Source organism: Lepidochelys kempii, chromosome 17 (genome assembly GCF_965140265.1).
Source record: "Lepidochelys kempii isolate rLepKem1 chromosome 17, rLepKem1.hap2, whole genome shotgun sequence".
Taxonomy (NCBI): Eukaryota; Metazoa; Chordata; order Testudines; family Cheloniidae; genus Lepidochelys; species Lepidochelys kempii.
This window is the reverse complement of record NC_133272.1, coordinates 1,224,487-1,246,885: the sequence shown is the minus strand read 5'-3', so window position 1 is coordinate 1,246,885 and position 22,399 is coordinate 1,224,487. Positions and strand designations below refer to the sequence as shown.

Genomic DNA, 22,399 nt, shown 5'->3' with positions numbered 1-22,399 from the left:
GGTGATTATGATATACTCCCCTTCTCCCAGAGATAACCAGTACTGTCCATCTGCTCTCTAGTGGACATGGTAAATAGAGAGATGAAAGGTATTTTTGACAGCCTGGCCCAAAGTCATATAGGCACTTCTGAAAATGTTATTTCAGTGCTTAGAGACGCACGTAGGCACCTGATGGAATTTTCAAAGGCACCTAAGTAGGTTAGATGCTAAACTCTCATTGATTTCAGTTTCAATGGCTGTTAGGCATTTAACCTGTTTAGGTGCTTTTGAAAATCCTTCCAGGTGCCCATGTGCATTGTTAGGTGCCTAAGCATCTTTAAAAATCTTCCCCTTCGGAATGTGGTAAGTCTTACTGAAAGTCAGTGCATGCTTACGTTCCTACATCACGTAGGCACTTCTGCAATTTGACCTGAAATCTGAAAACTAAGGGATATTCCATAATTGTTTTCTTGGTGTTAAAACAAAGGTTGGTTATGCTGGCTCTGCCGTGGAGAGGGGACAAGGGTTTGGGGAGCTGACTTGTGCAAGATGGCAGCAGAAAGATTGGTTTCTTATAGAAAAACTAGCCAGAATGTAGGATTTGCATACACATTCTTTAATTCAACCAATACTTTAGGAAACAAGAATTTTCCCATTCTCAGGAGAATGCTAGAGTTCATGTCATGTCGTTATAGCGGGGTAGTCAACAGGTAGACCGCGGGCCAAATCCAGACTGCAAGACACTTTTGAATGGCCCCAAAATCTTTTTATGTACTTATTATATCATTATTGTTGTTATTTTTTTGTTATTTTCTCTGGAGTTTGGACCTTGACTGTACCTTGACCAACAAATTTGGACCTTGATAAAAAAATAGACTACCCCTGCACAGTTTTAGAGCCTCCCTAAATAGTCATAAAATTGATGTGCTAGTGAAAACAGCCTCTTACTTTCAGAAGCTCTTATGAACTACACTTACAGAGTGAATTTTAAATAAATAAATTACAGAGAAATAGAAGGGTTAGATAGTGTTTTGATTTGTCCATAACTGTTACAATACATACGTCGCAGGACTGCTTGCAGATCATACGCACCGTTTTATGTTCACCATGCCCATGCACAAGCACACATACACAGAGAGGTCTGTACCTACAAGCAGAGGTTTCAAACACACACAGTTGCATACAAAACATCAGGTGCAAATGTCTCCCTCCATCCTCTTACATACACTTCTCTGTCACACTTCTTTTCCTCTCCTTGCACACTCAAAACAAACTGAATTTTCAGGCAAAATCTGAGAGCTGATGGATGTCCCTGATACTGGGGGAAATTTCCCACTGGCTCTCAAGAGAGAGGTAGCCTGGGGACCCCAGCAAGGGTTGCACAGCACAAGGCTATATCTTTTGCCTACAGCGGAAGAGTCAGATAATTGTGTTGCTGTTAACATCTGGGTGACTTTGTTTCTAGATATTGTGTCTGGTCCAGTACATCACCAAAGCTTGAGTAGATGGTGCTGCTGGTCAGAGTGAACGATACTGCTCCATCAGACACAATTATTGGTTCCATTGTCCATCTGTGTTATTTACAGGAAGCTGCTGACGTGCTGTTTGCCCATACTGGAAAGTGATTCAAATCGAACATGGGGTAGCCCCAGGTGTTTATGGCTAACATGATTGTCAGGACACCCAGGATGTTGAGAACACTCCCAGCTTTAGCCTAGAATTGTAAAGAAACAGTGTCATTAGTTTAAATAAGTCTGTTTTTTCTTTCCTCTCTGCTGATCAGGAATAGAGAGTTTGTATGGACAGCTTTTGTGGCTTGATCTGTAGATCCTTATTCTGGCACCCAGGCTGGGTAGCTATGTCGATCTGAGGATGGCCTGGGTGGAATGGCTCGGCTTTGTGCTGGGGACATAGAGGCCCGGGTGGGGAAGGGGTTGTAAATTTGGGATCCATTGATTCCTATAGCAGTGTGCAGGGCAAAACAAGCAGGAATCAAGGGATCGGATTCTGAGTGGAGCCTCTTCGAGGCATACCACATAGTTCTCAGCCTAGGGGGAGGGAGACCTGAGATGATTTTATGCCACCTTTGTGCGATCCCAATTGTGAGCTGCTCTGGAGGCTGGAGTGGCCCCCGCATAGTGCTGTGGAGCTGTGTATGCTGTGTGCTGTGGCTTCTCCTCCAGCACACCTCTCCCAGCCCTACCAGCATGCCCCCATAGCAGGTCTTGTGAGGGATCCTCACAGTACAGTCAGTTCCTGCACTGGGGGCAATTCTTACCCAACTTGCTCTGGGAATTTTAGAGCCACTTTATGCAGCTCTGGGCCTTTCGTCTGTCATAAATTAAACCCACGATATTTAATTTCGGTACCACTGTTTTTGCCTGTAGCTGATGCTAAATCACCTAACCCAGACCATTAATCTGGTTTTCTTATCAAACCCTCATTCACATCAGAGTAAACTGGGCTCCCTATGCTACCTGTTAAGCAGACTGAGTATTTATTTGGATAGGGCTAAGTTTTTTCAGAAGTCCTGGAATCCTAGCCACACATTTATGCAGAACTGGGCATTATCTTTGGCCATTATGGCCATTATCTTTGAAAACTCGTGGCGAATGGGGGAAGTCCCGGATGACTGGAAAAAGGCTAATGTAGTGCCAATCTTTAAAAAAGGGAAGAAGGAGGATCCTGGGAACTACAGGCCAGTCAGCCTCACTTCAGTCCCCGGAAAAATCATGGAGCAGGTCCTCAAAGAATCAATCCTGAAGCACTTACATGAGAGGAAAGTGATCAGGAACAGTCAGCATGGATTCACCAAGGGAAGATCATGCCTGACTAATCTAATCACCTTCTATGATGAGATTACTGGTTCTGTGGATGAAGGGAAAGCAGTGGATGTATTGTTTCTTGACTTTAGCAAAGCTTTTGACACTGTCTCCCACAGTATTCTTGTCAGCAAGTTAAAGAAGTACAGGCTGGATGAATGCAATATAAGGTGGGTAGAAAGTTGGCTAGATTGTCGGGCTCAACGGGTAGTGATCAATGGCTCCATGTCTAGTTGACAGCCGGTGTCAAGTGGAGTGCCCCAGGGGTCGGTCCTGGGGCCGGTTTTGTTCAATATCTTCATAAATGATCTGGAGGATGGTGTGGATTGCACTCTCAGCAAATTTGCAGATGATACTAAACTGGGAGGAGTGGTAGACATGCTGGAGGGCAGGGATAGGATACAGAGGGACCTGGACAAATTGGAGGACTGGGCCAAAAGAAATCTGATGAGGTTCAATAAGGATAAGTGCAGGGTCCTGCACTTAGGACAGAAGAACCCAATGCACCGCTACAGACTAGGGATCGAATGGTTAGGCAGCAGTTCTGCGGAAAAGGACCTAGGGGTGACAGTGGACGAGAAGCTGGATATGAGTCAGCAGTGTGCCCTTGTTACCAAGAAGGCCAACGGCATTTTGGGATGTATAAGTAGGGGCATAGTGAGCAGATCGAGGGACGTGATCGTTCCCCTCTATTCGACATTGGTGAGGCCTCATCTGGAGTACTGTGTCCAGTTTTGGGCCCCACACTACAAGAAGGATGTGGATAAATTGGAAAGAGTCCAGCGAAGGGCAACAAAAATGATTAGGGGTCTGGAACACATGAGTTATAAGGAGAGGCTGAGGGAGCTGGGATTGTTTAGTCTGCAGAAGAGAAGAATGAGGAGGGATTTGATAGCTGCTTTCAACTACCTGAGAGGTGGTTCCAGAGAGGATGGTTCTAGACTATTCTCAGTGGTAGAAGAGGACAGGACAAGGAGTAATGGTCTCAAGTTGCAGTGGGGGCGGTTTAGGTTGGATATTAGGAAAAACTTTTTCACTAGGAGGGTGGTGAAACACTGGAATGCGTTGCTTAGGGAGGTGGTGGAATCTCCTTTTAAGGTCAGGCTTGACAAAGCCTTGGCTGGGATGATTTAATTGGGGATTGGTCCTGCTTTTGAGCAGGGGGTTGGACTAGATGACCTCCTGAGGTCCCTTCCAACCCTGATATTCTATGATTCTGTGTTTCTAACTTTCTTGATTTGGCATCTAGATCTGGTGTTCACTTTGGGAGGGCAATGCTGCTGCCCTCAGATGTCCATTATAAAGATGCCCTCCTCTTTCTGTGCTATCGTGAGAAAGGGAAGTCCTGCCATGGTGGAATGGACTGAGTAACTGGCAGAGACAAATATCTGAGGCTTTGCCTAAGCAATGCAGAAGACTGTGCAGAAAAGCAGTAGGATAGGAACCCTTCTGCCATCACCACAGTTTACATTTAGTTTATCTGCACAGCTACACACTTCCATTTCCCATCAATTCCCGGTTGCTGTTGGAGCACCCTAAGAAACTCTTTCCCTGCAGTGTCTCTGACTGTTTTCTAAGAGCTCATTAGCAGCTCTTGTTCATATGGCTTGGAGTGTACTTCAGGGTCAGAGTGACCTATGTTAATGCACAGGTCTATGCTCTTTATTCCATTTGATTTTAGCAGGATACAATCCGTTCTGTAATACCTTGTCAAGGAAAAACTAAGACAAAAAAGGAGAAAAGCAAAACACAGTGTAAATGAAAATCGGAGGGGTGCCCTGCTGCTCACCATGTCGATAACTTTGAGCTTTCCATAGGAGAAGGCAATGGCATTGGGAGGAGTAGCCACTGGGAGCATGAAAGCCAATGATGCTGAGAGTGTGCACGGCAGCATGATGTAGAGCGGATTGAGACAGATGGCTTGAGCCTGTGCAGGAGGTGAGAAGAAGAGAGACAGTTTTAATACCAGCAAAGTTCATAGGGAGTCTGGGCCAGAAGAATCTGGTTGTGTTTATCCGTGACACATGTCCCACCCTTCCCTTTCCCAGACACTCCAGGACACTTTCCATCCTACTTGAGAAGCTTCCAGTCACCCCTGTTGTGCTCAGGAAGCAAGAGTTCCTTGTGACCAGCACACTGGGGTCCTGATCCTGCTTGGGGCATTTGGCCACTACTGTAATATAAATTATTGTTCACAATTATCACAGTCCAATCCAAAATCAGTAAACAAAGGAAAAAAGTCATCAAAGTCATACGTCAAGAGGTAAGTAAATGTACCACTTGAAAAAGAGAGCCCCCAAGCTCTGAGGGGCAGTGGTTGGGTAAGAGGGTGAAAAATTACAGGTTAGTCGTACTGTTCAGTGTCTTATGCAAAATAGGTCTGGTGGTTCTTACTCCAGTTCCAGATTTTCACATCATAAAACTACCCCCATAGTTGGCACTAGTGGTCTCCTTATAGCCACACTCAGTGGACCTGCAAAGGTTTGAATGGACCGTGGAGACTGATCTATGCTGTCACCCCTAGAGGTTATCCTGGAAAGTCATGATGAGGCACATTGATGTGGTAGTATGGGGAAGTTAACACTGCCGTTGTCTTCGTTGTGAATAAAAGGACTGCAGTTGCCTGGCCTATCAGTCCTGTTATTTTCACCTGCACACATTATTTTAGAAAGAATATATGTAATATATCTATATCCTAACCCTTATCACGTGATCAAGGGCATGAGCCTATTGTTGGCTCTGTTCGAGGTTTCGAGTAACTGAGTAGGTCTGTACTTGGAACACGATAGAAGGTTCTGTTACTTTTCCTGCCGAAGCAATCTGAAAAGGTGGCACTTACCATGGAAGCCAGTATAGGAAGGAAGAGGGTGGTGGTAGCCACATTACTCGTGCATTCAGTGAAAGTGGCAACCAAGAGACATAACAGCAAAGCAATCGCGGGAGATGAGATATTCTGCAAAGGGGTCAGTTTGCTACCTAACCATACGGACAAACCAGATTCCTGAAAGAGAGGGATGAAGAGAGGTCGGTCAGCACCGTGGACATGTTCTTGGGCAAGTACCATAACGGAGCTACACTCTGTAAACATATTTCCCCTGCCAATCCCACTGCCTCACTCAAAGACTGCTCTCTGGAGAAAAGCAGCTAGTTTTTATTCACAGGCAACAGAACTCAAGGGAATGAATAAGACTCACACACTTTTTTCATCCTAAAGCCACTGAGAGGGAAAGTATACTGTATTGTCTTTTTTGGTATAAAGGGCTTTTTTCCCATTACACTGTGCAGGGCATTAGTTGTACGTGATCACTACTTGGACCTGTCTCCTGTCCAAACAACAATCTCAGTCCATCTTTCTGACAGGCCCTTGTGGGCGTCCAGCTGCCAACTTCAATGCAAGATAGTCAAAACTGAGTTCTTACTCCTTCTGACCCCTCCTCCTTCCTTTCTCAGTGACTGTGGACAACACCAGCATCCGCCCTGTTACTCAGGCCTGCAAGCGGATATCAGTTTTGACTTAGCTGTCTCTGCAGACTCACACACCCTGGCCATGTCTATAACTTGTTGCTTCTTCTTGAATAACGTCTCTGTGATCCAGCCTTTCCTCTGTCCACATAGCTAAAACTTGCAGGCATTCTCATCTCACATCTTGACTACTATGAGCTCCTCTGTTCTGGTCTTGACAAATGCCACCTTGCCCCTCCAGCCCCTCCAAATCCATTAAAAGCATTTCCACAAAGATGATCTTCCTGCCTTGTCACTCTGACCACATCCTCTCACTCTTTGCAGCCTTCCACTGACTTACTCTTTCCCACCACATCAAACACAAACAACTTGTCTTCGCCTGTAACGTCCTTCGTGGCCTATCCCTGCTTTGTTTATGATCTCTTACACAGCATGGACCACCAGTGCTGCAAGTCTTTATTTCCTATTCATCAGATTGTTCCATAAACAGTTTCTCCTATGCCACGTCTGGTGTATGAGGGTAGTTCCCCATTAAAATCTGCACAGTACTACATTATCCTCCTTCAGATCTCTCCTTAAACCTCACCCCTGCTGCAATGCCTACAAAACTCAACAATAACCAGGCTGTTGGTGTGCTGTGACCATTGCTTTACTACACTAATCATAATCCTCTCGCTGTTTCCTTGTGCTTCACCGCACCATCTGTTTGGTGTAGCCACCCGTTGTTTCTCGTGATATATGAATATCTTTTTGTTATCGGTGTGTGCAATGCCTAGCAAAATAGGGCCCTAATCCCTGACTGGAGCTTCTAGTTGTTACCACAAAACAAATGACTATTTGTTAGAAATGGTGCTTTCTTACGTTCAATTCAATTCAGTATCTCATTGTTCTAAATCAATTTCCAACATTTGGTTTCCAAATCTGAGGTGAGAGAGGAACAAGTTGTCCATGGTTGGCCCATCAATTGCATATATTGCTACTCATAATGTTCTCCTAATCACAGTGAAAAAGCTTCTGACTTAGACTCTGCACTATGTTCTACCATCTTCCTTCGGTTCTTTTCTGTTCCATTTCACAGCCACGCTTGCTAACAAATGTATATGGGGATGAAAGTCACACCTGCTGCACAACTTCTGTTTAATGGGAGGTGTCTGCATCAGGCAGCCTTTAGCCCAGCTGGCTACTACGTGGCAACACTGCATTGCACAGATACAGCACTGAACAGTAAAGAAGCTTGAAATCGTTTGGAATCCCATCATGGCAGATCTTGCCTGCCTGTGCCTCCTCACACTTTGGCAACACTTGGGCAGCTTGTCATGCCAATAAGTCATCATTGAATTGCATTATTTGATGTGTTTGGCCCTTCCCGCATGAGTCCCCTGCTCAGAATCACAGTTAGTTGTTCTGCCTCCGTGGGTAGTGGCTGTGTCATCTGTGAGTAGCAGCAATAGGGACTCAGGAGCCAGCACAAGAAGTGTTCTTAATGCTGGTCATGGACATTTGGTGCTACTAGAGTGCCCTCTGGTGTTCCACAGGGTGGAAAAAACCAAAGATAAAATAAAACCTTGTCCAGTTAGACAAATGTTTCCGGTAAGCAGACAGATGAAGTTACCTCACTGCCTTTGGCCAGGGCAAAGCCACCTCCCAGCAAAATCACAATGTTCCAGGGCATCTTCTGATTAACCGTCTTCCAGTCCAAGAGAGCAGGGAGCACTGAAGTCTGTCTTGTGCTATCTAAAATCCAGAACCAATCTGTGAGCCACAGGGATGGAGAGCACATCCAGGGGAGCATCTCTGCACTCCACTCCCAGGGACAAGGGGAAAGTGTAAGCTGCAGCAGCTTTGTGGGCATTGGTCCAGCTGTTTCTTTAGTTGCTCTGGTGCACATTGCTCCTCTGACAAGCAGCAGCAGTGCCCACAATATAGCCCTTCTCTCAGCTCCATGCTCCCAGTGTAGCTGAGAATTTGTACTAAGACACAGCAACACTACTAGTATCTGATGCCTGTGAGATTCCCCACCTCTTGCATTTCCTCCTGGGAGTGGAGCGCTGGAGCAACACGAGATGGGGTAGGGGAAAAACTTCCAATCAGTGAGATCTACTAGACTATGGGATTGTCTCCTAAAGGAAGGGACAGAAGCTTCATCACTTCAAACTTTTTAAACTAGACTAGAGAAAACACTAGTGAGTAGGTCATAGGGAACTCGCCCTGACCCCCAGAAGGTGGAAGAATGGACTAGATGTGTGGGAACATATCCTCAGAGCTGCTAGGTATCCCCCCAGGAAATTTTATGTCTCCTCCTTGACTCTCCAGCTTCAGCAGTGATGATACATGCATATAATGCCCTTTGCTGGGCAGTGTCTCATTTAATTTATGTACCAGAAACGGAATCACTCTGTGATCAGCGAACTGCACAGTGGAAAGCATATAATTTCAGTCCTGCAGGAAACCCCAAACAGCTCTGAAGACACATCCCCAGCACTGTTCTTTGGCTCCTTGGAATTGTTCAGTGTTTGAAATTCCCTTTGTAAATCCAAGATGCAGGGAAACTTCCTGTGTCCTATTTTGATTTTCTGGTGTACTGAGCTAGTTCTTACCTTGTTGTTGCACTTGCTGAGCCCTATTACGACATAGGTAGGTGGGGATCTCTGAAGGGATTAGGAACATCAAAAGTGAAATGAAGATGACAACTGTAGCATCAGTCACATAACTGCAAAAGATTGATCCAGAAATGAGTCTAGTATGTTTGGCGGGGGTATTGAAGGAGCTAGGGCAGCACAATCTGGGGCAAAATTTTGCATCTGGATTTGGCATGGTACTGGCCAGAAGGCTAGGCCACAGACTGTGCAGGATTTATCCAGATGGGAACAGAGAAGGCAGGATGCTCTCCTGCACGCCCATACTGGATCTCTACTGTTCAGTGTTTGGCTGCTGTTTGGGGGGATGAGAAAAGCAATTATACCTTTTGCCATTCTTGTTGAAGACGTTAGTTGCCCAGCCTGGCATGAACCCAGGGTCTCTGGTAAACCAAAGCACCACCAATAATAAGAAGAGGACTGTGACAGCTATCTCTGAAAATCTCATGGGGCCCAGCTTCTTGTGCTCATCCTTGATAACCCTGTAAGCCATTTTCTGCTTTGCCTTCATAGACGCACTAGCTCCACAACCAAAATTCTTCCGAAAGCTAGAATAAAACAGAGAAGCAGATGTCATAGCAATTCCCTGGGTATCTGCAGCATTTAAAAGAACATACTGAATTGGCATCCGAAGTCTGTACTTCTCGGCGTGCCAAAACCACTGTTATTGATTTGTCTGACCGTAGCGCCCAGGAGCCCTAGTCAGGGACCAGGACCCCACTGTGCTTGGTGCTGCACAGGCATAGAATAAAAAGGCAGTCCCTGTGCCACAGAGCGTACAGGCTAAATGTGAGACAAAGGACACTAGACAGGCACAGAGAGAGATGGCAGGTACAAGGAAACAATGAGAAAATGGTCAGCTCTGGTCTCAGTGCACCATCGGTTAACTGGTGTCAAGTTTTTTGTAGGCATTGAGGCAAAGGAGAGTTTTGAGGAGGGATTTGAAGGTGGAGAATGAGGTAGCTTTGAGGATGAATATGGACAGATCCTCACCAGTGTGAGGAGCAGCCTGGGAGAAAGCACCAAGGGCCTTGTTTGAACTTTTAACAAGTGGGCACTGGGGGCTGACATCATGGGCCCATTGGAGGCAGGAGCTGACATTTCAGTAGTGAATAAAAGATAATAGGTTGGGTGAAGACAGGCTGTAAAGGGTCTGTGAAGTGAAGACAAGCAGCTTTTGTACGATGTGACAGAGAAGAGGGGAGCCAGTGGAAGGATTCAAGAAGAGGGATGATGTGCTTATAGTAACCAGTTAGGAAGGTGATCTTTGCAGCAGCATTCTGAATGGATAGGAGCAGGGCAAGGCTGCATTTGTCAAGATGAGAGAGAAGGTTGTTACGGTAATGGAGATGTGAGATGCTGAGAGTATTAGCTGCATGGATGGATAGGAACGGTTGTATCTTAGAGAAGTCATGCAGAAAGAATCGGCAAGATTTAGACATAGTCTGGATGTGAAGATCTAGTTGTTGAAGATGATACCAAGGTTGTGGGCCTGAATGACAGACAGGCGGGGAACAGGTCATGAGAGACTTTGCCAAGAGTGGTTTTGGTGGAGTGGAAGTTGGCAGAAGCCAGATTGGAGAGGATCTAGGATGGAACGGGAGGAGAGGAACTCAAAATAGTGGTTGTAGACAGTGCATTCAATGAGCTTAGAGATGACAGAGAGAAAGGGCAGTAGCTGGAGAGGCAAGTGGGCTCAAAGCTGTTGGGAGAAGGGGGTTAAGATGGGAGAGACAAAAGGTATTGCTACACTTTGGGATGGAGGTGTAATTTCCAGTTTGGGAAGACATTCCCAGGCTAACTGTGATCAAACTAGTGCACTAAAAACAGAAATGTAGCCACAGCAGCACAATGGATGGGAGGGGCTAGGTGCCCTGACTTCATAAGAACATAAGAATGGCATATGGGTCAGAGATGGTCCACCTAATCCAGTATTCTGTCTTCCAACAGTGGCTGGTGCTAGATGTCTCAGAAGGAATGAGCAGAACTGGGCAGTTATCAAGTGATCCCTCCCCTGTCAACCAGTTGCAGCTTCTAGCAGTCAAAGCTTTAGGGACACCCAGTGCATGGGATGTGTCCCGGCCCAGCCTGGCTAATAGCGATTGATGGGCCTAGCCTTCATGAACTTATCTATTTTTTTTAACCCAGTTATACTTTTGGCCTTCACAACATCTCCTGGCAACGAGTTCCACAGGTTGGCTGTGCATTGTGTGAAGAAATACTTCCTTGTATTTGTTTTACACCTGCTGTTTATTACTTTCATTCAGTGACCCCTGATTCTTGTCTTATGAAAAGGAGTCAGTAACACTTCCTGATTCACTTTCTCCTCATCAGTCATGATTTTATGGGCCTCTGTCATACCCCCCGTTGTTGCTGTTTTCTAAGCTGAACAGTCTCAGTCTTTTTACTTTCTCCTCACATGGAATCTATTCCAGACCCCGATTCATTTTCGTTGCCCTTCTTTGTCACCTTTTTCAATTCTAATATATCTTTTTTGAGGTGGGGCAACCAGAACTGCATGGAGTACCAAGGTGTGGGCGTACCAAAGATTTATATAGTGGCATTATGATATTTGCTGTCTTATTATCTATCCTTTTCTTAATGGTTCCTAACATGCTCTTAGTTTTTTTGACTGCTGCTGCACACTGAGCACATATTTTCAGATAGAGATCTCGGGTCATAGTGGATAGTTTTCTTGAGAGGTATCAGCTAATTTTGACCCCATAATTTGGTATGTTTGGATTATGTTTTCCAATGTGCATTACTTTGCAATTATTGACACTGAATTTCATCTGCTGGTTTGTTGCCTAGTCGCCCAGTTTTGTGAGATGCCTTTGTAACTTTTAACAATCATCTTTGGTTTAACTGTCTTGAGTAATTTAGTATCATCTGCGAACTTTGCCCACCTCACTGTTTACCCTTTTTCCTAGAAAGAAAAGGAGTACTTGTGGCACCTTAGAGACTAACCAATTTATTTGAGCATAAGCTTTCGTGAACTACAGCTCACTTCATCGGATGCATACTGTGGAAAGTAAAGTATAGAAAGTATAGAAGATCTTCCATACTTTCCACAGTATGCATCCGATGAAGTGAGCTGTAGCTCACGAAAGCTTATGCTCAAATAAATTGGTTAGTCTCTAAGGTGCCACAAGTACTCCTTTTCTTTTTGCGAATACAGACTAACACGGCTGTTACTCTGAAACCTTTTTCCTAGATCATTTATGAATATGTTGACTAGGACTGGTTCCAGTACAGACCCCTGGGGGACCCTCCTATTTACCTCTTTCCATTGTGAAAACTGACCATTTATTCCTACTCTTTGTTTCCTATCTTTTAACCAGTTACTGATCATGAGAGGACCTTCCCTCTTATCCTATGACTGCTCACTTTGCTTAAAAGCTTTTAGTGTGGGACCTTGTAAAATGCTTTCTGAAAATCCAAGTACACTGTATCAACTGAATCACCCTTGTCCATATGCTTGTTGACACCCTGAAAGAATTTAAATAGATTGATGAGGCATGATTTCCCTTTACAAAAGCTGTGTTGACTCTTCCCCCACATATCTTATTCATCTGTGTGTCTGATAATTCTGTTCTTTATTATAGTTACCTTGTACTGAAGTTAGGCTTATTGGCCTGTAATTGCCAGGAGCAGCTCTGGAGTCTTTTTTAAAAATCGCTGTTTAAAAATCTGGCACAGAGGCTGATTTAAGTGATAGGTTACATACCATAGTTAGGAGTTCTCCAGTTTCCTGAGTTCCTTCAGAACTCTTGAGTGATATTGTCTGGTCCTGGTGACTTCTTACTGTTTAATTTATCTATTTGTTCCAAAACCTCCTCTACTGACACCTCAATCTGGGGCAGTCGCTCAGATTTGTCACCTGAAAAGAATGGCTCAGGTGTGGGAATCTCCCTCACAATCTCTGCAGTGAAGACTGATGCAAAGAATTTATTTAGCTTCTCTGCAATGGTCTTGTCTTCCTTGAGTGCTCCTTTAGCACCTTGATCTTCCAGTGCCCCCACTGATTGTTTGTCAGGCTTCCTGCTTCCACTGTACTTACAAATTTAGCTGTTAGTTTTTGTCTCTCTTTCTCTGCTCTTTAAATTCTTTTTTGGCCTGCCTAATTATGCGTTTACACGTGACTTGCCAAAGTTTATGTTCCTTTCTGTTTTCCTCAGTAGGATTTGACTTCCAATTTGTAAAGGAGGCCTTTTTGCCTCTCATGGCCTCTTTTACTCTGCTGTTTAGGCATGGTGGCAATTTTTTGATCTTCTTACTATTTTTTTTCTTCTAATTTTGATTCAGAGTATACATTTAGTTTGAGCTTCTAGTATGGTGGTTTTAAAGAGTTTCCATGCAGCTTGCAGGCATTTCACTCTTGTGACTGTTCCTTTTAATTTCCTTTCAACTACTTTCCTCATTTTTGTGTAGCTCCCCTTTTTGAAGTTAAATGCTACTGTGGTAGGTTTCTTTAGTATTTTCCCCCCACAAGGATGTTACATTTAACTACCTTATGGCCAGTATTACTTATCAGTTCAGCTATAGTCACCTCTTGGACCAGATCCTGTGCTCCACTTAGGACTATGTCAAGAACTGCCTCTCCCCTTGTGGATTCCAGGACTAGCTGCTCCAAGAAGCAGTCATTAATGATATCTAGAAAGTTTATCTCTGCATCCTGTTCTGAGGTGATATATATGTAGTCAATATGGGGATAGTTGAAATTGCTCATTATTTTTGGGTTTTCTTTTTTTGTAGCCTCTCCCTGAGCATTTCACAGTCACTATCACCATCCTGGTCAGCGAGTCAGTAGTATTTTCCTTCCGCTATACACTTATTATTCAAGCATGGAATTTCTTTCCATAGATATTCTATGGTACTCCATTTAAGATTTTTATTATATTTGACTCTATATTTTCTTTCACATGTAGGGCCACTCCCCCAAGAGTGTGACCATATTTTGTACCTTGGTATTACTGTCTCCTATTGATTGTCGTTGTTCCACCAAGTTTCTGTGATGCCTGTTATATCAATATCCTCATTTAATACCAGGCCCTCAAGTTCACCCATCTTTTTATTTAGACTTCTAGCATTTGTATACAAGCACTTAAAAATGTGTCACTATTTAGCTGTCTGCCTTCATGTGATGGAATTGAATGGGACTCTTTTGTTTGTCTGTTTCTCTGCAGTTCCTACCCGTATGGGTAAGTGGTAAGTGGATTTCCTGGGGAATCCTTGGGGAGTGGATAATACAAATTCTCTGATTATGCAAAACCCCTCCTTTTGAAGCTATGTCCAAAGGAGAGGGTGACTGCTGGGTGATTACCAGTTCCTGGAGATTGGCGATCAAAGGCCCCAGATGTATAAAGAAACAGCTCATCTGCTCAGTCTGGGTGCTGGTTCCAGATCTAAAGACCATTAGGAACATGTAAACACAGGGAAAATCCTGCTGTGGGGTTTGAAGCAATGACCCCTATGTTGAAGTTGGGAGTAACCTCTGGTAAGCTTTTTACCATGCAGATAGTTTCTTTTATTGTATTTATATGCATTCTCTGTAATGGTTTTACATTCAGAATAAATATGCTTGCTTAGAAGGAGCTGAGCGGTAACTTGTCACTGGTCATAGACTTGGAGAGAAAGCAAAGCCCAGGCGCTGACCTTTAGGCAGACTGGCTTGCTAGGGATATCACAGTGTAGATCAGGGAGTGTGCAGCCTTAAAACCCCTGGTCAGAAGGGAGTTGGACAAGGATTCCTATCCAGAAAAAGGTGATGGCTGGAGATCTGAAACACGACTGGGAACTCCTGGAGCAGATCACAGAGCAAGGAATATAGGTGTAGTTACGCTGAAACTGTGACAGGATCAATGGCAGAAGCATCAATTTATATTTGTTTCAATGAGCATAAAGTACTTACTCAAATCCCAAGAACATTATCTGGAGCCAAATCCAGGAAAGAGCCAGCAATAGTAACATGGTAGGGAAAGCAAACATGAACCAGGAAGCGAAGTTCACCACATTGTTATTGGCAGGAAAGAGCCTGGAAGTATAAACAGATGTCACCTGTACAACTGCACTCATTTCTGCCTCATAATCTGTGGCCCAGAGAGGAGAGGGAGCTGTGGGGCCAGACCAAAAATGATCTTGTCCTGGTTCTCCCTTCCTCAGAATAGTGTCAAATTTATTTTGTCCTTCTCTGCTTTGGCCCCAGCCCAAGGTTACTGATGTAAGCAGTGTCAGGATGAGCTCCACCCTGACATCTGGTGGTGAGGTGTGGCAAGTTGTGGAAAAGAACTTCAGGGGCTGATCTCATTTGCATAGGCACACCCACCCCGCCTAGAATGAGGCCATAGCTGCCCAAATGGTCACTTTGGCTGCTGTGGGATCCCCAGTGTCTCTGTTATTGGGGCAGGAAGAATAAATTGTTATTACCCTGCTTATGGGAACTGTGCTTGGAACTGTACTTGGCCTTTTGTTATGATGGAGGGACTCACCATCAACTAAGTAGCACTTGCTAGGCAAGGGTCATGGGTTCCAAAACTCTGTGAATTGAGAGGCTGGGGACAAGTATTAATACTTGGTGACATGGGCCCCTTGGTGAGGGCCTTACATGCTAATTGCACTTCCTCCTCGCTCCACTGTGGAATATCAGAGCTAATTTTGATTCCATTAGGAGTCTAGTCACAGGCTGCTGAGCTCACTTTGGGCTAATGGTGCTCCAGCACTGAGGCTCCCCTACTACAAGCTGAATTCACCAAAGAGCTGAACTGACTAAGAGCTGAAATCACTGAGCGTTGTGTTAAGTAGCGGGGGAGCCTGAAGATATAGTGTGGAGCAGTTTGCGGGACGGCCGGAGCGCCTTGTGGACAGGCTGGTGGAGCAGTTCATAGGACGGCGGGAGCTGCTTGTGGGACGTGGAGCACTTCGTGGACCGGCTGGTGGAGCAGTTCGTGGGATGGTGGGAGCTGCTTGTGAGCCGCAGAGCTGAGTGAAGCAGTTCGTGGGGCAGCTGGCGGAGCGAAGGCCTATGGAGCTGTGGGGCGGTCAGCTTCAGATCATGTAAGGTGCCCCTTACCTCTCCCTCCTCCCCCCCCACTTCTCCACCCAGGTTGGGAGGTAAAGCTCTGCAGATAAACTTTCGAACTCTGGGGCTGCCCTGACCAGGGACAGAGACTTTTGGGTCACTGGACTTTTGGGACTTTGGGTGATTTGGGGTTGCTGAACTCAAGAACCAAAGGGAAAGAGCATGCCCCAATTTGCTTGGGGTGGGTTTTTTGCTCATGGGTTGTGTTATGAATCCTGTTGGTGATGTTTCCCCAACATAATGCCAATTGTTTCTCTCTGTTATTAAAAGGCTTTTTGCTACACTCAGACTCTGTGCTTGCGAGAGGGGAAGGATTGCCTCTGGGAGGCGCCCAGCGGGGGTGGTATAGATTTGTCCCAGGTCACTGGGTGGGGGCTCGAGCCGGTTTGCATTGTGTTGTTGGAATGGATCCCCTAGATATTGAACCCGGCCCTTGTTGCTGCCAACTCTGATGGGCAGAAGGGTTACACTACTAACAGACAGCAATTCTGGGGGTGCAGTCCCAAACCTCTCTGTACTCACTCATCAATCTGTCCCTTCATCACCAGGTTGGGGGTAGTACCAGTCAGGGTTGCGATCCCTCCAATACTGGCCGCATAACAAACAGAGAGGCTCATTCCCTTGCAAAATGTCAGGTGCTTCTCCTCTTCCAGCTGCTTCACGTCTTTCAGTTTCTCCTCTTCCTCCACTGTCAGCACATGTCCATTATCTGGGTGCAAAGGCAGGAACAGGAGAAGAGTTGCACAAGCTGGGCAAGAAAGGAATTGGGAAGGTTGTTGGGCCTGCTTAACAAAGTATTTCCAGTTTAGGAAACAACAGGCTACCCCAAGGTGAGGAATGGCATCGAGACATGGTCATTTCAGGGCAGACTTTGGCAGTTCCCTGAGCCTCTGTCCCATTTCATGTTTGCATTGATACAAAATCCGATGAAAAGAGGTTTTTTGAGAAAATTGGAATAATACACAAAATGTGAGTGTGTGATAACACCACGTGGCTACACCATGCAAACACTAGTAACTGGACTCAGCAATGTCTGAACTTGTGGGAGGAAGTGGGAGAAGAAAACACATTCAGGAACACAGGCAACTGGAGAACAGGCAGCTCATCCCACATCAGGACCTGATTAAAAAAAGCTTGTGATTGAAATTCAAGGACACTTGAGTAGAATCAAGGGGTCAGAAAAGAAGAGGAAGTCTGATAAAGAAAGGGAGCTGCCTGTTCACAAATTCATAGATTTTAAGGCCAGTAGGAGATCACTGTGATCTTCTAACATGATCTCCTTCATGAAACAGGCCAGAGAACTGCACACTGCCATCCATGTATCAAGCCCAATTATTTGTGGTTGAGGTACAGTATATATTTTTAGAAAGACAACTGACTTGATTTAGGGAATCCAAGTGATGGAGAATTTGATACCTCCCTATGACCGTTACTCCAGTGATTAATTACCCTCACTTAAAATTTGCACCTTATTTCCAGTTTGAATTTTTCTGACTTCAGCTTCCATCCACTAGGTCTTGTTATACCTTTTTTTGCAAGATTAAAGAGTTATCTCATATCAGAAATCTTCTCTGATATAGTCTGGATGCCATAGACATCTTCCTCCCTTATTAAGTTAAAATTTAGAAGCAGCGATGAATGTTGAGGCCAGAAGCACCTAAGGTGGAGATGGAGAAGGCACCTGCATATCCTCCATTACCCTAAAGAAGAAAACGCCTACAGCTACGCACCTTGTGTTTGTGTCTCTTGAGAGGAATCTGATTTACTTGGTGCTTCCTGCAGCTCGAAGGCTTTGTTGATGCTCTCAGCCACGCGCCCAGCTGGGCTGGTCTCATGCTCCGACTTGTGCAGCTGCTCCAGGACAGCTTGGGCTATTGGTATCATCATGGCAGTGGTGGCAGTGTTGCTGATCCACATAGACAGAAACGCAGTGACAGACATGAAGCCCATAAACAGCCTGCAATGAAGAGGACTATGTGAAGCTCACTTCAGAAGTCAAGGGCACAGTCTTTCCTCACAGTGCTCCATTACCCCATTTCTCTCCCACCCCACAGGCACAAAGAAGGACAAAATTATCTTCAATTCTCTCAGTCACTTAATGGCCTGGATTTTGTTGGCATGTAAATTCGCTACTAGCCCAGGTTCTTCTCGGGGAGGAAGGAGGATGAAAGGCAGGGAAGAAGAGGGAGTCTAGGAGAGGATGGAGAGGTTTCCAGGAGAAAAAGATACATATGGCAACAGCTTGTTTGACAGGATCCATGCATGATTGCACTGAAAACCATTCCATGCTGTGGCTAGAATTCTGTATAGGTTTTATTGTGGTATAAAGACTGTCCTGTCAGCTCCTGTTCCTCTGGGGAAATGCATTAATTAGCTGTTGACTAGCTAATGTGTCCTGGACTGGGGTACAGGGCACGGCCAGGGTGAGCATTTCCAGTGGTGGATCTCCTTGTACAGAGAGCTCTCTTTGTTAGGAAACGAAGTTAGCACTAGGGGAGAATAGCAGCACAGAGCTTTTGGCTTGTAACGTACAGTACATCCCACGCAGATCATCATTACAGAATGGTACCAAGGCCATGCATGGGCAAGGGCCCTTAACACAAGATTAGATGAAGTTTGCCCAGCTGAACAGATCTGAAATTGGGGTGATAGTGACCTGGGGGGACAGCTAATTGTGTAACACTGTCGTCTGGGAGAGAATTTATTTTTGAGCCCAGATAGTGATCAGTTAACACTGTTAAGCTTGAGAATCAATAATCTTTGTAATTTATCCCACCTCTTATCACTGCAGTTTCTGTTCTGATTCATATAAAAGTCTAGTCTTCCTTTGGATCTTACCACATTATTTTACAGCAATGAGATACACAAGCTAATTACAAATTATGTACAAAAGTGTTTTGGGTTTTATTTATTTTTATCCTATTGTCTTATAACATCCTCAAATGTTCCCTTGTTCTTGTGGTATGGGACAAACTAGATAGGATCATATATCTTTCTCTGTATATTTTATAGACCTCTGTAATTTTGCCTTACAATTATCATTCAAAACCAAATTGCTCCTGGTTTTCTAATCTCTTTAAATACAGATACCCCAAGTCCCCACTCAGGATCATAATCATTAACACAGTGCTTTTCTATGGGTCTGGTTATGCTGTTCCCTTTCTCACTGTCATTTAGCTACATAATATTAAATATTTCTTATTAAGTCAGTCCTTCCATCCAATATATAGACAGGGGAAAGAAAGAGAGCTGGCTGCAGTACATATCGGAGAACACAGGAGTTCATTACTCATATCACACATCACACAGGAGACTCCCAAACCCCACATAGCCTTCTGGCTGAAATGAGATGAGAACCAAATGCAAACAAAGAGCCCGAATCAAGACAGCTCTTAAATGATGGACGTCGGCATGTACTTTGGTGCTTTCCTGAATCAGGAATGAAAAGATTTCCAAACTCCTTCCCTGGGTGGAATCTGGTCTTCTCACTGACTGCCCCCTCCCCCCACTTCAGAGGTTCTCACTCACAGGGCTGGTCTGACCCCAAGGATTAACAAGACCCCCAGGGCGATGCGCTTGTGTAGGTTGCAGTGTTCAACAGCAATGGCCACCATCAGCCCCCCGATGAAGAGCATGTTGGTGTCCTTCAGATACTCCATACAGACCTGTAACAGAAAACAGGGGAGAGAAAACAGTCAGAGAGAGAAGCCAGACAGTCAGAGAGAGAATATTTACTGAAGGAGGGTCAGAGACACTGTTATGCAGGCTACATGCATCCCATACTGCTAATAATTTTCCTTTGGTTTCACTTCTGGAGCTGGACCCAGCATTCATTCCAGGTGGGCAGAGAAATTCTTTGTTCTGTGAGCCTTCTCTCTGGGTGCCAGTCATGCAGTTTCCTCCCCCTCAACACTGCGTGTTGGAACCATCCTGTCCCTGTAGACTGACCAGATGAGAGACATCCAGACACACTGAGAGAAATTGATGGGGACGCAGATAGGTAAGAGCCAGATCTCTTACTTTAGTTGAATCCATTATGTTCATGAGCGGGAATAGCACGACAGGAAAAAGGGCAGTAACACCCAATGGCAGGACTTCCATACACCAGAACAGCGCCATCAGGATGATAACATAACCACATCGGGCTTCCTGAAAGAGAATGCGCACAATCAGAGCACACTGCACAGCTGACTGAGACGCTAGCCCACAAGCTTATTCATACACTCTTACTAAGCATTCAGTCAGAGGCCTGCTTCTAGCCTCTTTCTCCCAACTGTGCCCCAGGTAGAGAAGGGGAACAGATCCCAGTTATCTGCCTCCTGTCATGGAGAAAAGGGCAAAGCATTCAGTGACCTTGTCAGAGATCTGGGATAGAAATAAGGGGGCAGCATTTACGGTGACCTTGTGGAAGAGTCTTTACAAGGAAACGCAAAACTTATACACAGAAAAAGAAATATATCACTGACTTTGAACCCTGCCCAGATAAGGCGGAAGTTCTGAACAGACTCCTTGATTTTGCTGATGGTAGCAACTTCTCCCTGATTTACTTCTGTCTTTGAATGATTGAACAGCTCAGTTAGTCTTTGGTTCAGTTCACTTTTCTCCTGACCTGTTTCATGCAGTGGCCCAGATGAACTCTGATTGGTTTCCGCAGCCTTGATTTCTAGCATTGTAAATCATTATATGTTTACTTTTCATTTGATTTTTCACAATTAGCCGCAGCCTTTGCACAGGCTAATTGACAAACTATAATCACAGTTCAACTTCAGTTCCTAATCACTGGGATTTCTTTTTTTATTTTGTATTGTTGTAAAATGCCCTTTGCAATTCACAAAATTATTCAAAAACTTCTTCCTTCCCCATCATGAAACGATCCCAGCGTTTGTTTCCTACCCTTTCTCCAGGGAACTTTGGCTTACTTCTGCTCTGGAAGACCATTCCAGCTTCTAAATTAAACATATTTACTTCATTACATCACCTCAAGGTGATCTGAAATAGCATGTTGCATGGGGATTCTTTCCTTGGGGAGAGGAAGGAACCATGGGCTGTAAGGTGCCCTCTCCAGACAAGGGGTCTCTTTTACCAGTGCGTTACTCCAGTTTTTATGACATGCCTGCATTTATTTCGGTGTAGTTCCTCAGGTGGTAACACAGTGGTGACTCAGGCCCGAGGGAAGGAATCAGCCTTGTGGTGGGGACTGAGGGGAGGTGGCTTACATCTCCCTCATTCTGCGACTGACTCAGAAGTGTGGGTCAATGCTGGAAAGCGTGACTAGCAGGAAGTTTGCAGAGGGATTTGAAGAAGAAAAGAGTTATGTGGAATCTGGAATCGAGATAATTTCAAACCTATCTGGCAATGTGGGAGACAGCACAGAGATCTTCTGGAGAATGCTCTAAAGGGAGTGGGACGGAATGGTCTGAGCACAGGATCTAAGTAGAGGAATAGCACTAGACAAAAGCTGAAAAGCAGGCACGGACAGACCCATGAAGACCCAGGAAAGCAAGAGGCAAGCATGACTATGGCATGGAAAGAGATGGAGAGCTTGTGATGTAGAAGGATGAAAGGTGAGATTGAGTAGGCCAGAGAGTAGAAAGTTGCAGTACTTTAGGTAGAGATTACCAGGTCCTGGATAAGGGTTTCAGCAGCAGGAATGGGGGGAAGAGAGGGATTTCTGAGGAAAGGAAAGGATGGATTTTGGCCCCCCATATTCAGTGGCAACCACAGAAACTTTAAAAAGTGCAGTTCCCTAGTTAAATATTCCATCAAGCCGAACATTAATTGGAGTTTCCCAATGTTGATTAATCCATCTCTCCCATTTAGTGTACCTATGAGAAGCCACTGGGTTCTCTTGGCAAAGCTGTCAGTGAGAATCCCTGGCAAGTCCTGGGATGCTGACACATTCCACCTGCACAGGGTCACCTCCAATAAAGCTTGTCAGGAACACAGTGACAGGAAAGGGGGAGTATGGGGGGCCTAATAATATTTCACATTGTATGGCTCCAACCCAGGGACAGTGAAGAATTCAGTGATTATGGGCCTTGGTTTAGACTCTCTCCTCAGAACATTCCCCCACATCCTACTCCATTGGGATTTATAAAAACGAAAAATAGAAACTGTCTGGAGGCCTGGAAAAGGGATATCAGTGCTACTGGCAACCAGCGGGGCCATCAGTTATCCCCAGGGACAGAGATACTTCTGTCTCCATTCATACACCCTCCACTCTAGATCTTGCACATCCTGCTACTGCTCCGGTTTCAGAGTAACAGCCTGTGTTAGTCTGTATTCGCAAAAAGAAAAGGAGTACTTATGGCACCTTAGAGACTAACCAATTTATTTGAGCATAAGCTTTCGTGAGCTACAGCTCACTTCATCGGATGCATACTGTGGAAAGTATAGAAAGTATACTATACTGTGGAAAGTAT

General features: G+C 44.9%; 1 protein-coding gene across 6 annotated transcripts in view; it reads right to left on the bottom strand.

The window, feature by feature from the left end:
- Positions 1 to 589: 589 nt before the first annotated feature.
- The window catches only part of SLC13A2 (solute carrier family 13 member 2), a 43,913-nt gene continuing 22,103 nt past the window's right edge, over positions 590 to 22,399 (bottom strand). For 2 of the 6 annotated variants that reach the window (XM_073315085.1, XM_073315082.1), the window contains exons 2-12: positions 19,926 to 20,126; positions 19,506 to 19,642; positions 17,708 to 17,934; positions 16,500 to 16,725; positions 14,811 to 14,933; positions 9,226 to 9,447; positions 8,861 to 8,973; positions 7,876 to 7,997; positions 5,641 to 5,802; positions 4,591 to 4,728; positions 590 to 1,693 (exon numbers count right to left, since the gene is read on the bottom strand). In XM_073315085.1, the coding sequence (XP_073171186.1) occupies positions 1,556 to 1,693; positions 4,591 to 4,728; positions 5,641 to 5,802; positions 7,876 to 7,997; positions 8,861 to 8,973; positions 9,226 to 9,447; positions 14,811 to 14,933; positions 16,500 to 16,725; positions 17,708 to 17,934; positions 19,506 to 19,642; positions 19,926 to 20,126 (1,809 nt within the window). In that variant the 3' untranslated portion in view covers positions 590 to 1,555. The remainder of the gene's footprint in view (positions 1,694 to 4,590; positions 4,729 to 5,640; positions 5,803 to 7,875; positions 7,998 to 8,860; positions 8,974 to 9,225; positions 9,448 to 14,810; positions 14,934 to 16,499; positions 16,726 to 17,707; positions 17,935 to 19,505; positions 19,643 to 19,925; positions 20,127 to 22,399) is intronic. The other 4 variants (XM_073315084.1, XM_073315086.1, XM_073315087.1 and 1 more) reach the window with 4 other exon arrangements.